At 39.0% G+C, this 14,435-nt stretch overlaps 1 protein-coding gene across 6 annotated transcripts in view; it reads right to left on the bottom strand.

Moving 5' to 3' along the window:
- Window positions 1-14,435, bottom strand: part of GRIK1 (glutamate ionotropic receptor kainate type subunit 1) — a 479,351-nt gene that overhangs the window by 118,007 nt on the left and 346,909 nt on the right. For all 6 annotated transcript variants that reach the window (XM_063448077.1, XM_063448103.1, XM_063448095.1 and 3 more), the window contains one exon: window positions 372-479. In XM_063448077.1, coding sequence (XP_063304147.1) covers window positions 372-479 — 108 coding nt within the window. The remainder of the gene's footprint in view (window positions 1-371; window positions 480-14,435) is intronic.

Here is a 14,435-nt window from a genome sequence, read left to right as displayed (position 1 = left end):
CTTCATTGGGATGTGGGAGGGGGGAGGGGGGCAGAGGGTACAGAGAGACACTAAAGGGTTAAGAATACCACTTGCCTCCTTTTTTGTATGTGTTGAAGCCCCAAATATTTTAATTTAGTCTCCCATCCACCTCCACTCCACTTATTAAACACAAACAATTATGCACACAGATAACTTATTTTCACGTGGGTGTCACATTTAATTTCTCTTCTACAATGGCTTTATGTGTGATAAGAATTAAACCTGTAATAATAATATATAATGTATAACATTTCTAAATAACAGAGTTTAATTTGACCTGATGTACCTTTTATAAACATAGGCAGTTGGTTTCACAGTCTAAAGGGGAATTAAAGAAAGCTATTGAATACCTTTTCCATCCCATCTTCCTTGAGGCTAATAATATCCAAATCAAAATCTCTTCTTAATCCATCCGTTCTATTGAAGGTGATTCGACCTGTCAAACCATCCCATCTCGCCTACAGACAAGGAAAGAAAAAAAAATATTTACAGAGTAGCTCAAGATCCATGCTGTGCACATTGCTTATGATTATTTCTTAAAAGCAATCTGACAAATTTGGTTACGTAATCATGCAACCTGTCTCGGTTGCAGTCCCCCAAGGCTCTGTCCTTGGTCTCCTTGTATTTTATCTTTATACTGCCTCTCTTGGCAAACGTATTACCTCATTTGGATTCCACTACCACCTGTACGCTGATGACACCCAGATGTATCTCTCCTCCCCGGACCTCACCCCTGCCGTCCTGCAACGTGTCACTGCTTGCCTTTATTCCATCTCTGACTGGATGTCCTCCCGCTTTCTTAAACTCAATCTCTCTAAAACTGAGCTCCTTGTCTTTCCTCCTCCTAATACTGATCCTCCTCTTTCGCTCTGCCTTCAAGTTAGTGGTATCCACATAAGCCCATCCTTGCAAGCATGCTGTCTTGGCGTCATACTTGATTCTGACCTCACCTTTGATTCTCACATCCAGTATATTGCCAAATCCTGTAGATTCCATCTTAAAAACATAGCCACATCTACCCCTTTCTTACGCAAGATGCTACCAAGGAGCTTGTCCATGCTCTAGCAATTTCCCGCATGGATTATTGTAACCCTCTCCTAATTGGTCTTCCCAAAAGCCGTATTGCCCTGTTACAGTCTGTAATGAATGCTGCCGCCAGACTGATTTTTCTCTCTAGTCGGTCCTCTCACACCTCACTCCTCTGTCAGTCCTTACATTGGCTTCCTGTATCCTACAGGAGTCAATTCAAAGTGCTAACCCATACCTATAAAGCACTGAACAATTCTAGCGCCTCTTACATCTCTTCACAGATCCAGAGGTATGCCCCTTCTCGGGCTCTCCGCTCTGCCCGTGACCTCCTGTCCGCTGCTCGCACCCATACGGCCAACTCACGCTTGCAGGACTTCTCGCGAGTGGCTCCCTTCCTATGGAATAGCCTGCCGACCGCCATCAGACTCTCCCCTAGTCTTCAACCATTTAAGAAGTGCCTTAAAACCCATCTCCTTAGGAAAGCTTATGGCCTCCCAGAGTAACCTCTACCTCACATACCTGTCTCTTGCTCTCTCCTAAAGGGCAGAACTCTACTCTGTTTTGACTAAAAATAAACAATATTTTGACAGTCAAGTATTTTTTATGCTCTCTGCAAACCCGAACTTGTCAGGTCACAGCAGAATATTTCAAAATATTCAAGCGTAATATATATTTTGTAGTTTATAAGATGCAAAAAGGAAAGAATATAGAATTAGCTTCATGTATTCGATTTTCAAGGGCAGACGTATGATGAAATATAATATGTGACTTGCAGTAGATTTTACAAATAAATCCGAAAAATAAATGATTCTGTAGCTCTTCTATTGCTATGTCAAGACAAAGACAGAAATGTTGCAAGGCTCCAGGATTTGAGTATACTATTTAGTGTGTGCATCTAAATTACAAAAAAAGGTCTACTCACGGATAATTACAGCCCTAGAGAGTCATGTATCTAAGATTGTTGAATGGAACACTACCAAAACACACTGCAATATAGTTGGCCATAGGCCATAGGTTTCTCCTAAAGTATAGATATACACAAACAATCTGAGATACGGCTGATATTTCTAAAAGAAAAAACATTTAAAAATGTAACAAAACATAGTGTAACACTGTCACAATATGGATAAGTGACACTGTGATGGATTACACTCACAAGCGCGTAGAATTTCAAACGCGTGATGGGTGGACATAACCTCTTCTCTTCTTGGTGACTAACAGTGGTGACGACAAGCGTTTGAAATTTGAAATTCTACACGCTTGTGCATGTAATCTATCACAGTGCCACTTATCCATATTGCAACAGTATTACACTATGCTTTAACCCCTTAAGGACACGTGACATGTGTGACACGTCATGGTTCCCTTTTATTACAGAAGTTTGGTCCTTAAGGGGTTAAAAATATTAGCTGTATCAGATTGTTTGTTTGTGTATATCTATAGTTGTGTTAAAGACCATCACCTGGGATGTGATCTTTGGAAAGCTGTATTGTATTCATTAAATAAGTAACTTTTTATTTTTCCAGTTCACGTTGTGGATGAAAGTTTAAGGATTGTTTTATTTCTCCCAAAGAATAGCTTCTTGTTCCACTTGTCAGCGCAGCTTTTGCTTTAAAACTGATATTGATGACAACAGAGTCATGACAATGTGAAAAGGACCAAACCTAGTTGGACTCAACACAAATTTAACCCAAGAGGACCATAACACCCTAAGCTGTAATGTGGAAATACTGGATACATTGGCTTTGTAGTTTTAACCCAGCAATGTAAAACATGTTTTCATTCAGGGTTTGAGGGTTAGAGGACCACACCTCTAGTGACTGTCTTCCAGACATTAACAAGAAGCAATTACCTTGTAGGAACCGAGTCAGATTTGCAGCATTTCATTGGCAAAGCGCTGCAATCTGCGGAGCATGTGCACTAGCCTCCCGATGCTTCTTAATAGGGAATATTTAGTTTGGCTGTAATGATCATCTTTTAAGATTTCTGCCACATAGGCGGATTGGTCGTCATGAGTTTAGAACAGCGAATTAGTAAAGATAAGTAAATCTCACCTTTTAGACCCTCACAGGTGGGGGGTGGATATCAAAATAGGTATATTAAAGCTAGAGCATTTTTTTCAGGAACTATCATACATCTGTGGTCCTCAACTCACTTTTTACATATTCAACCTTTAGAACAAATATGAGATTATTTGTTAGAGAAATTCCTTAATATCATCCGCTTCTTTAGAGGAACACTTTTCAGTTGAGTCCCAGAAAGAACTTCTACTGGAGCCCTCTGAAATTTTACCCAACAATAGAATTAATAGAAATGTGGCAACATGTGAAAACACATATATTTGTAAGTAAGTATATATACTAAAAATCAGCTGCTCATGTTTGGTGCATTTTACTACATTCTCTCTAAAACAGACACAAGAGTGGGTTTGGAGCATTTTGTTTTTGGGTTCTAACCTTGAACATGCGCCCATTCGGCCTACTAAATACTGTATTTATTAGGTAGACATCATTAAAGGGACACTATAGTCACCGGACTCACTACAGTTTAATTTAGTGGTTCTGGTGTCTATAGCATGTCCCTGCAGACTGAGGTGTTTTAATGTTAACACTGCCGTTTCAGAGAAAAGGCAGGGTTTACATTGCTGCTTGGTAACACCTCTAGGTGCAGTCACTCAGACAGCTACTGGTGTTAAGCATCTTAACGCTCTGCACGGAGGTGCTAAACGGTCCCCTAAAAGAGATGCTGATTGGCATAGTGCTCAGTTCTGCCGTGCATGTGCAATACCCTCTCAATGCTTTCCTAAGGGAATGCATTGGATTGGCTGAGGTCAAGACTTTTGATCTTAGTTACGGAGGAGGAGCCAGACGTGGTAAGACTGGTGTGTGCATGGGAGAAAAGGTGAGCAAAAACATTATTCCCATGCGATCTGAGGGTCACCTAATCGTTAAACACTATATGTTTTATTGGGAATGCATCTTTGTATTCCTGACACTTAAGTAAAACAAACTGGTATCTGCTAATTAAAAATCTGCATTACCGATGTTCATAGAAAATTTCAGTTGGATAATTAAGTATTTGCTTTTTTAATTGGACAGAATTGTGAAAATGATGCAAAACCAGAACGAGAAAAAAAAAGGTCTTCTCGCAAGAAAACATTAAATATAATACATCAGTTTGTCATAGCTCACAGCTTAATTTATTTTATGCATACTTTTTAAATTTAGAGTTTGCTTCACATATGTCAGGACTGTGAAAGATGATGCCCACAATGATTATGCCTGAATTTGAATAATTACAGTTGAATCTTTATTCATGGTAATTTTCATAAAGATCACAATTCAATTAAAGCTTCGTAATTGCAGTATGGTATAGTATTTTAATTAAAATTATATCGGTCATCTCTCTCACTACAATTTGCTTTTCACAAATCCAATTTTTTTATTATCTCGTACAAGCGATGGACTGTACTAAAAAAAAATTATGTTTTCGTCACATGTATTATCTGTAACACAAAGTTCCAAACAAAATGAACAAATAATGGATTTTGACAGCAGAAAATATAATACGATACTCAACAGGCAGCAATTAAAATCTTATCTTTATATATATATATATATATTGGAGTTAACACCTTTAGCAGTGAAATTGGAGTCAATAAGGGATTAGGATCATCAACAGAAACGTTTTAGAAAAACCAACCAGGAGAGAACATCAGGGCTTACTTTATATTCAGGAACTTATTCCCAAAATATTAGTTATCATAGAAGTGGAAAAAAGATATGGATAATAATTTAATCCTTTCCCTTAGTTTTGGCAATACGCTAAAACAAAATAAATCTTGTCTATATTGAAGAAATGGAAAACCCAGCAACTTTTTCCATCACATATATCAGATAAATATGGATAGGTATTACTTTGAACTCTTATCATCTTGAAGTAGCGCTCCACTGCCCAAATAAAAAAAAAAAAAAAATATTTAGTAGCTATACCCCAAATGTAAACCTGCATGCATTTAATTATGCATTTATTTTTGGGAGTAAATTTTAAAACAGCTTACAAAGCTTGCAGATCTGTTATCTTCTGCCTTTTGAAGCCCGCACCTTTTTGTCCAGATTTTCTATGGCTGTCCAATCACAGACTTCCCAATGAAGCTCAATGAGAAGTCTTTCCAAGGCAGGAGCTCTGAGCAATTGATGCCTCTTGAGTTTATCTCCACTGAGCTAAACAACCAGGAAGTAACAGGACCGGTTGTCTGATTGACAGCTAGGGAGGTGTAACAAGAGTAATTTATATAAGTGCCAATTTCTATTGAAACAGTGAGATATCCATGCCTAAAATAATCAAATGCTAGGGGATGCTTAGCCATGTTTAAACCACTGAAGACATTTAAACATATGCATTTAAACATATGCATATAGATGGTTGAATAACTTAGTGGATGTATCTCGGATACAGTGAGAGAGAAGGAACACAGCACTCTGTGGAAGAATTAATTTAATCTCGATCATTCTGGGTGGCATCCAAGTATAGACATCCTTAAAAATATACATTTTTAAATATTCCTTTAATGATTTTTTTTTGCATTGTATTAAATAATATTTTGGTTTTATAGATTTTAACAAGACTTATACACTTTATTTGCATAGCTATCGTAACAAATCACCCGTAAACATAAAGTTTTAGAATGTAGTGGTTTGAGATTTATGCTTACTCTGATTTTATTTGTACTGCAAGGGCAGGCACATACTAACAAAACTGAAAACACGATCTTGAAAACGAAGTGTTTTAAAAAAAAAAAAAAAATAGTCACAATTCCTTTTCATTTCCACTATTTTCCACTATTTGCTCCTTAAACACCAAAACTAAAAATGGTGAATATTATTGTCCTTTCATGGTAAACATCATAGTAACATCACTTTCACAAAATATCATCATAAAAGAACAAATGACCGTGTTTTTAATATGTTCTCAGTCATTATGTACTGTGTAGATAGTTCTTAATTAATATGTTTGTGCAGTTATGATATTTACTAACAAATCTTTATTTGATTAGTAAATTACTACAAGTGCTCATGGACAAATAGTAATTACTAGTGCAGTTTTATTTTACTTTATTAATTGCACGCCTCTCAGCTCTATGTCATATGAAACCGTATGCCCTTTGCAGTGGTAATGATGCAAAATGTCTTGTCTTTCGGCACAAAGTGTCCTATACCCACTTCAATCTGCATAAAAGCAATTCAGCTGTAAGCCCAACTCAAATAAATGTCAGACATCGTACAAGTTCCCACCTGCTTCAACTCGTTGACAAACATGAATAAAGTAGGATCTGTATCATGACACATATGGACGGGGTTCATGAACTCACAGTAAGCTAGCAGAACCAGATCTATCACTTTTGGGCTGTGGTTTGCATCGTTGCATAAATGAACCTGTCTCAGTGCTGAAATAGATATCACATAAACTCCTGGTCTGCAGTTCATGGATTGGTTGAGAACTTTTCATCTACTTCCTGGTCTGGTTGGAACTAAAGGAAGCAGCTGTGAATCCCGAGTATTTAAATAAATATTTTAATGCATTATCTTATAATACAGTCAAAAAATTCAAAAAATGAGGCCAAGACAAAAGACTTTCATTAATATTTTTTTTTTACTAATTAGTGGGGAGTAAGCATTGATTCATTTGTCCTTTACTTCATACAGAACATATATAAAGTCTAAATAAGTTCAAAATAATGTAAAAATACATTTTAAAAATTAACATTGCCTTAACAACAAATGGCACACCAAAGATGCCTTCTCTCACGAAAAATATCTAATTCCTGCACTATATTTGAGTAATCCGAATTAGGTGAGTAAATAATTAGAATCACACTCACATTTGATGGAGCATTCTAGTGGCTCTCAGTAAATAACGTAAAGTGTTATAAACTCCACTCATGGATATATTGGTGGCTGGAGTCCTCACTGTGGTAATATGTGCATAAGAATAGAATATAGAGCTCACTGTAACACAGTAAAGTGCAAAATAAATAGAAATGTACCTACCCGTTTTGGAGCAAAGTAATGGTTTTGCTCAATGTATAGGTGGTACATTTTCAACCAAGGGATATGATGGCAGAAAAAAAATTAAGATGGTCCAGGGATACTAAAAATTCAAACATTTTATTGTAATAACTTTAAAGGGGTTAAACGATAAAACAAAGTATAAAAGTATAACACTGATGCATTTCACGACTTCACAGGGCTTTTTTCATAATGTTTATATGTTGTGTTATTGAAAAATATTTTCTTAAATTAATACTATTTTATACAATTATTTTCTCTAAAATACCTTACCTATGTGTATTGTGTAATCATTATACCATGTTTTCTTTCAAATATATCATCATGAGGGCAATACCAAAAACATAGGCTATGTATTAATATGTAAATATCACAAGAAGCATTATATGTTATATGTTATATAAAGAAAATAACAGACATTGACCACAATTTAGTCAATTTTCCAAATAATTAAATTCTGTTAGAAAAAACCTTGCAAGTGATTTAGCTACAGAAGTCATTATTAAAGTATATGTGGATTTTTTTTTAAATAAATCATTTGGAAAGTTTTTTTTAATAGTATTGAATCATTTGGAAGGATTATTAAATCTAGGCCATTGTTCTAGAAAAATGAACTTTTAAATTGCATATGGGTTATTTTTCCGAAATTTATTTTCACGATATATAAATTCACACAAAAGTCTGCAAGGTAAATGTCAATGTTTTCTTTTTTTTTCTCCAAAACTCTAATGCACTAACTTTTTTTATTTAAGAAGGTCCCAAAGACCCAATATTATCTACAATATTATTAGCATAGAGGTTTTGGGAGATGATTCAGTGTTCCAAACTCCCAGTCACCTTGCCCTCACAGGGCCCTCTTTGAAGTGATCTGGTGGGATTATCATACTATCTTCTAACTACCTTTGAAGAAAGTTCACAAAAACAAAAGTATTGCTCTTGACTTTGATAAAATATGATCACTGGGGACAAAAATATTTGAAAGTACATTTCGATATATTTACTTTAATATGGGCATTTTATACACAATAAATGTTACATCCACACACTTTGTAATGATTTAAATATGTTTTTTCGAACTATCTGTAGAGCTGCTATTTCCCCAATGTGCTGTATCGATCATAAAGAACAATTTACTGCTGTACTTTCCCAAGGGAAAAAAAATCTTGGTTTCTACTTTTTATATTTTTTTTTTATCTGAACTTTATCCAAGCAAAACTTTCTTTCTTATTTATTTCATTTGGGAAAAAGTGATGGATATGGCTTGATGACCAATAATCCATCAACAAAAAGAGGTTTTGCCACGTTATAAATTTACACAAAAATGACAAACTTCACAGTTTGCTTTACTTACTAAACATCAATAACTTGAAAATATTCTCCTCTAAGTATAATTCAGGTGAATCCCATGTTTGTCATCATAAAAGTCAAATGTCAGTTTACTGTGTTTATTGAGTCTGTAGAAATCTGACAGCTCTAAACGCAGATCAATGGTCTTTAAAGCATTCCTCATTTCCCCCAATGATTTAGGATTTAGAGATTATTCATTTACATCCAGTGGACATACCAGTAAATAATGAAATGATGCACAAGGGTTAGTTTGAGAAATACTAGTAAGATACATGTGACAAACCAAGGATTTTACAGAGCATGATACTTCATTCAGTTTCTCTTCCAAACTGAATCGTCATCAAACAGTAGGGGAAACAGCCTTTAAAGGGACATTTAGGATCTTTGTAAATATTAGTTCAGTTTGCATTAATCAGTTTGGCCAAAATATATATTTTTTTTTATTTGGCCAACAGAATTTCACTGACACAAAGGTTCAGCTGATCCAAATATTGTCCATACAAACAATTTGGGGAAACCTATTCTAAGAAACCAAAAGGATGCAAAAAACAAAGACTATCAACGGCGTTGCTAGGGCCCCAAAACACCCATGGCTTGACACAAACAAGCCTCCTAAAGCCTGCTTAAAGCCCTACACTTGGTCCCGTTAACTAATGGAATATACATAAATATATATACAGTGGTGTAATAATGTTTTTTTTTTATTATTATTATTATTCTACCGGCCCTGTGTGGCCGCACAGTCCGCACACCCCTAAGGCCGGCCCTGTAATACACACACATCTATCATAACTGTGCTACTCAGACAGGGTTCAACTGGCAGACTGGGAGGGAGAGTAACAAAGGAGAAATAGATTTGGTGGTTTGAATACCCCCCAGATATAAGACCCAAGGCTACAGAGCACCACATTTGGGGCTTTAAGCCCCCTATTCTCCTTTAGAAACACCCCTGATGCATATCACTAGACTGCAAAATCTCTCTCTCTCTATATATATATATATAAATAAAATATATATATAATATCCATGTATACATAATATCCGTAGAGAACCTCCTCAGTGACTAATGTGTAAACAAATAAAAATGATATGTAAATGCCTAGCACAGTTTATTTTGACCCTCCCATAGTCGTCGCCCCCCTTTTTATTTTGTTCAGAAAAGACATTACATTGCATAAAAATGTGGTACAATACATCAGCAGTAATTCCTGGTTCTGAGATCAACTGTACACAGCACTATAAACTATTGCATAGAAATGATTGGTATGCCTACATCAGTCATAAAAATACGTATCTTTACAGGTTAAGAGGGTGGGATCGATGGTGGAGCAGAACAGCGAGTATCCAACCCCTGAATTTTCGACCTTAGTCAGACCGTATTCCCTTTCTTGCGACACAATGGGTTATACCAGTTAGAAAGTGGAGTGCACAAACCAAGTTCTTCGCTCAGAGGTTGTCCTTGAGTTACTTTCATCTAGGGGTGTTTCAGCTGTGCTCTGCTTCTCGAAGAAAGCAATATACAACGTAGAGTGTACTGTAGTGGATGTTAAACAAGTAGTGGAGCATCAATCTAACAACATATACAATAACAAGAACGATATTTGCAATATAAATTCAAGTCACTGTCTCTGATTGCATGATACCTCCATCTTTGGAAGCGGCCAAGGGAGGATATATAGGGGGGGAGGGTTGAGTGGGGTTCTAACTTTGGTGCGAGGGTTAGCTAATTGTCAGGAGTCTGCACCAGGGGTCCCAGGTCTCTGTGTAGTGGTGATACTGTTTGGCCAGGGACTGTAAAAGTTCAACCATGATTCTAATGCTTTCAACCTTCTGGATCCAGTTGTCTGGTGTAAGAAGAAATATAAAGATTTCCGGTTTAAGTGGGATGATCGTCCCCAGAACAGTATTGATCAATCCAGCCACACAAGACCAGAACTTCAGTACCACTGGGCGCGACCACCAGATATCGCTGAGTTGCCCCATGGTTGATGACATCTCCAGCACTGGTCAGGTGAGTGGGGGAATAGCGTCTGGAGCTTTGAGAGGGTATAATGCCACCTTACTATCTGTCAGGATCGGGGCAGGGATCCAACACGCAGAGTACAAACAGTAGCCAGATACGTATACCGGACCTTAGAATGGCCGGACTAACGTAAGTAGTACAGTAGAGAATAGTCAAAGACAAGCCGGGGTCGAGGGTAACAGAAGACAGGTAAGCGAGAGACAAGCCGAATAAAGGGTAACAGAGATAAGCAGAGTAAAGCAAACAAGCCCGGTCAAAACCAAGAGGGATAACTAGAATACACGAGCACTGAGTGACTAGAACAAGCTAGAACCACGACAGGGCAATGAGCTAATGAAAGAAGCACTGTTAAATGCCCTGTTCAGATAAGTAAACACGCCTCCAAGGCGTCCTGATTGGTCCTGAAGCAATTGAGTGACAGGTCGTTCCGGGTTGGCGTCCTGACGTCGACTTCCGGACGTCATGCTATAAAAGGGAGTCACTCCCTCGCGGCCGGCTTTGCATGACCGGATAGACCGCGAGGAAGGGGGAAATCAGACCGTCCGGATAGATGAATGGCTAAGTCTCTACCTCTTTCGGAGGTAGAGACCTCAGGTACCCTGACAGTACCCCCCTCTCAGATACGCCCACCGGGCGGAAGGCACCAGGACGAGAAGGGAAGCGAGAGGGAAATGCCCTGCGGAGACGGGGAGCATGAACCTCCTCCTGAGGTACCCAACTTCTCTCCTCAGGACCATATCATTTCCAATCGACCAGATATTGTACTCTCCCCCGGGAGATTCGAGAATCGACGATGGAATTGACCTCATACTCCTCCTGACCCTCCACCTGAACAGAGCGAGGAGGGACGATCGTGGAGGAGAATCTGTTACATACTAGTGGTTTTAGCAAGGAAACATGAAATGAGTTAGGAATGCGTAAGGCATTAGGCAAAGCTAGACGATACGCAACTGGGTTAATTTGAGTCAGTACCCTGTAAGGTCCAATATACCGAGGAGCGAACTTCATGTAAGGCACTTTTAACCGAATGTTTCTAGTACTTAACCATACTCTATCGCCTGGAACAAACACCGGTGCTGCCCTTCTACGTTTGTCAGCGTGTTTTTTAACCAGCATAGAATTGTGCAGAAGAATTCGTCGAGTCTGGTCCCATAACTTCCTTAAATTGGCAACATGGACATCCACCGACGGTACCCCTTGGGAAGAGGACTCCGAAGGAAGAATGGAAGGATGAAAGCCATAATTCATGAAGAAGGGGCTAGAATGCGTAGAATCACAGACGAGATTGTTGTGTGCAAACTCCGCCCAAGGAATCAAACCGACCCAATCGTCCTGGTGTTCAGAAACGAAACAACGTAAATATTGTTCAACCTTTTGGTTGGTGCGTTCAGCAGCTCCATTGGACTGAGGATGGTAGGCAGAAGAGAAATTCAATTTGATGCCTAGTTGAGAGCAGAAGGATTTCCAAAAACGGGAAACAAATTGGGAACCTCTGTCAGATACAATTTGGGAAGGTATCCCATGTAAACGGAAAATCTCCCTAGCGAATATCTCCGCTAATTCGGGCGAAGATGGGAGTTTAGGTAAGGGAATGAAGTGAGCCATCTTAGTAAATCTGTCCACCACAGTGAGGATAACAGTCTGCTTTTTAGAGACAGGCAAATCAACAATGAAGTCCATAGCCAAACAGGACCATGGCTTTTCAGGAACCTCTAAAGGGTGCAGAAATCCGCATGGAAGCGAATGGGGTTGCTTGGTCTTGGTACAAACCATGCCCCGATGAATTCTTTAATATCTTTACGTAACTCAGGCCACCAGAAATCTTTAGAGATCAGAGCATACGTCTTGCGAATGCCAGGATGTCCAGCCACCTTGCTGTTGTGGAAACAGCGTAACACTTCTAGTTGGAGAGTGGCAGGAACGAAGTGTCGATCCCCAGGAGTCTGTTTGGGCGCAAGATGCTGAAATTTCATGATCTCGGCAAGCAACGGAGAGTGAATCCTGAGATTCGTGTTAGCGATGATATTACCCTTAGGAACTATGGAGGAAAGGACTGGCTCAGTTATAGTGAACGGTTCATATTGACGAGACAAAGCATCGGCTTTAGAGTTCTTAGAACCAGGTCTATAAGTAAGTACATAATTAAAGTGAGTGAGGAACAAGGACCAACGAGCCTGCCTGGCGGATAAGCGCTTAGCCTCCCCAATATAAGACAAGTTCTTATGATCCGTTAAAATAGTAACAGGGTGTAATGTCCCTTCTAGTAAATGTCTCCACTCCTTTAAAGCCTTAATGACCGCTAACAGTTCCCTGTCGCCGATGTCATATCTGCTTTCAGGCCCAGATAATTTCTTAGAGAAGAACCCACAAGGGTGTAACGGTTTGTCCACCCCTAACCTTTGAGACAGAACAGCCCCAACTCCCGTCTCAGAAGCATCGACCTCGAGTAAGAACGGCAGAGTCGTATCAGGGTGGACTAGAATGGGGGCAGAAGCAAAAAGTTCTTTGAGAGTCTTGAAAGCAACAAGAGCCTCCGTAGACCAGGTCCTAGTATTAGCCCCTTGTTTGGTCATATTGGTAATAGGCGCAATGATATAAGAGTATCCCTTAATGAAGCGCCTATAGTAGTTGGAAAAACCAATAAACCTCTGAATAGCCTTGAGTCCTTTGGGCAAAGGCCAATCTAAAATAGATTGGAGTTTGTCAGGATCCATTTTAAAACCTTCCCCAGAAATCACGTAACCAAGAAAGTCTATCTGAGACTGGTCAAAGCTGCATTTCTCCAATTTACAGTATAGGCCATGTTGCAGAAGTTTGTGTAATACCTTTCTGACTTGTCTATGGTGAGTCTCAATCTCCCTAGAGTGTATCAGTATGTCGTCCAGGTAGACAATAACACAATCATGTTGAAACTCCCTAAGTACCTCATTAATCAAATCTTGAAATACTGCAGGAGCATTGCAAAGTCCAAACGGCATAACTGTGTATTCATAGTGGCCATACCGGGTATTGAACGCCGTCATCCACTCGTGTCCATGATGGATTCTCACCAAATTATATGCCCCTCTGAGATCTAACTTGGTGAAGATTTTGGAGCCCTTAAGACGATCAAACAACTTGGTAATCAATGGGATAGGATAAGCATTTCTGATAGTTATTTTATTCAAGCCTCGGTAATCAATACAAGGTCTCAGCGTGCCATCCTTTTTCTTAACGAAAAAGAACCCAGCCCCGGCAGGAGAAGAAGACCTCCTAATGAATCCTTTCTCTAAATTCTCACGAATATATTCCTCTAGAACAGAGTTCTCCTGAACAGATAAAGGATATACATTACCCCTCGGAGGCATAGTCCCAGGTAGAAGCTTAATTTTACAATCAAATGACCTGTGTGGAGGTAAAGAATCGGCATTCTTCTTGTCGAATACTGCCTTTAAGTCTTGGTACAGGAACGGTATCTGTTTTTCTGTGGACTGAGTAGGACTACCAGGTGTGTTAATATTAGCCAATGGAGAAACCTTGCGTAAACACCTCTCCTGGCAGCTCTGACCCCACAAGAGTATCTCCCCTAATTCCCAATCGATAATAGGGTTATGTCTCTTCATCCATGGATACCCCAGAACTATGGGAACAGACGGGGACGAAATGAGCATAAGAGATAAATTCTCCACATGTAGGATACCAACATTTAAGTTAATGGGTATGGTTTCACGAAAGATAACAGGGTCCAGTAGTGGTCTACCATCTATGGCCTCAACGGCCAAGGGTGTCTCCCTTAACTGGGATGGGAAATTGTGTTTAGTGGCAAAGGCTTGGTCGATAAAATTCTCAGCAGCTCCGGAATCTATCAACGCCATAGCCTTTACTACTTCCTTCTCCCAAGTTAAGGAAACTGGTAGCAGAAGCCTGTGATCTTTATAATTAGGAGTAGAGGACAAAATAGAAACACC

This window comes from Pelobates fuscus, chromosome 1, assembly GCF_036172605.1.
Source record: "Pelobates fuscus isolate aPelFus1 chromosome 1, aPelFus1.pri, whole genome shotgun sequence".
In the NCBI taxonomy this organism is placed as follows: Eukaryota; Metazoa; Chordata; class Amphibia; order Anura; family Pelobatidae; genus Pelobates; species Pelobates fuscus.
The sequence above is the reverse complement of the archived record's forward strand: the minus strand, read 5'-3'. Positions and strand labels throughout refer to the sequence as shown.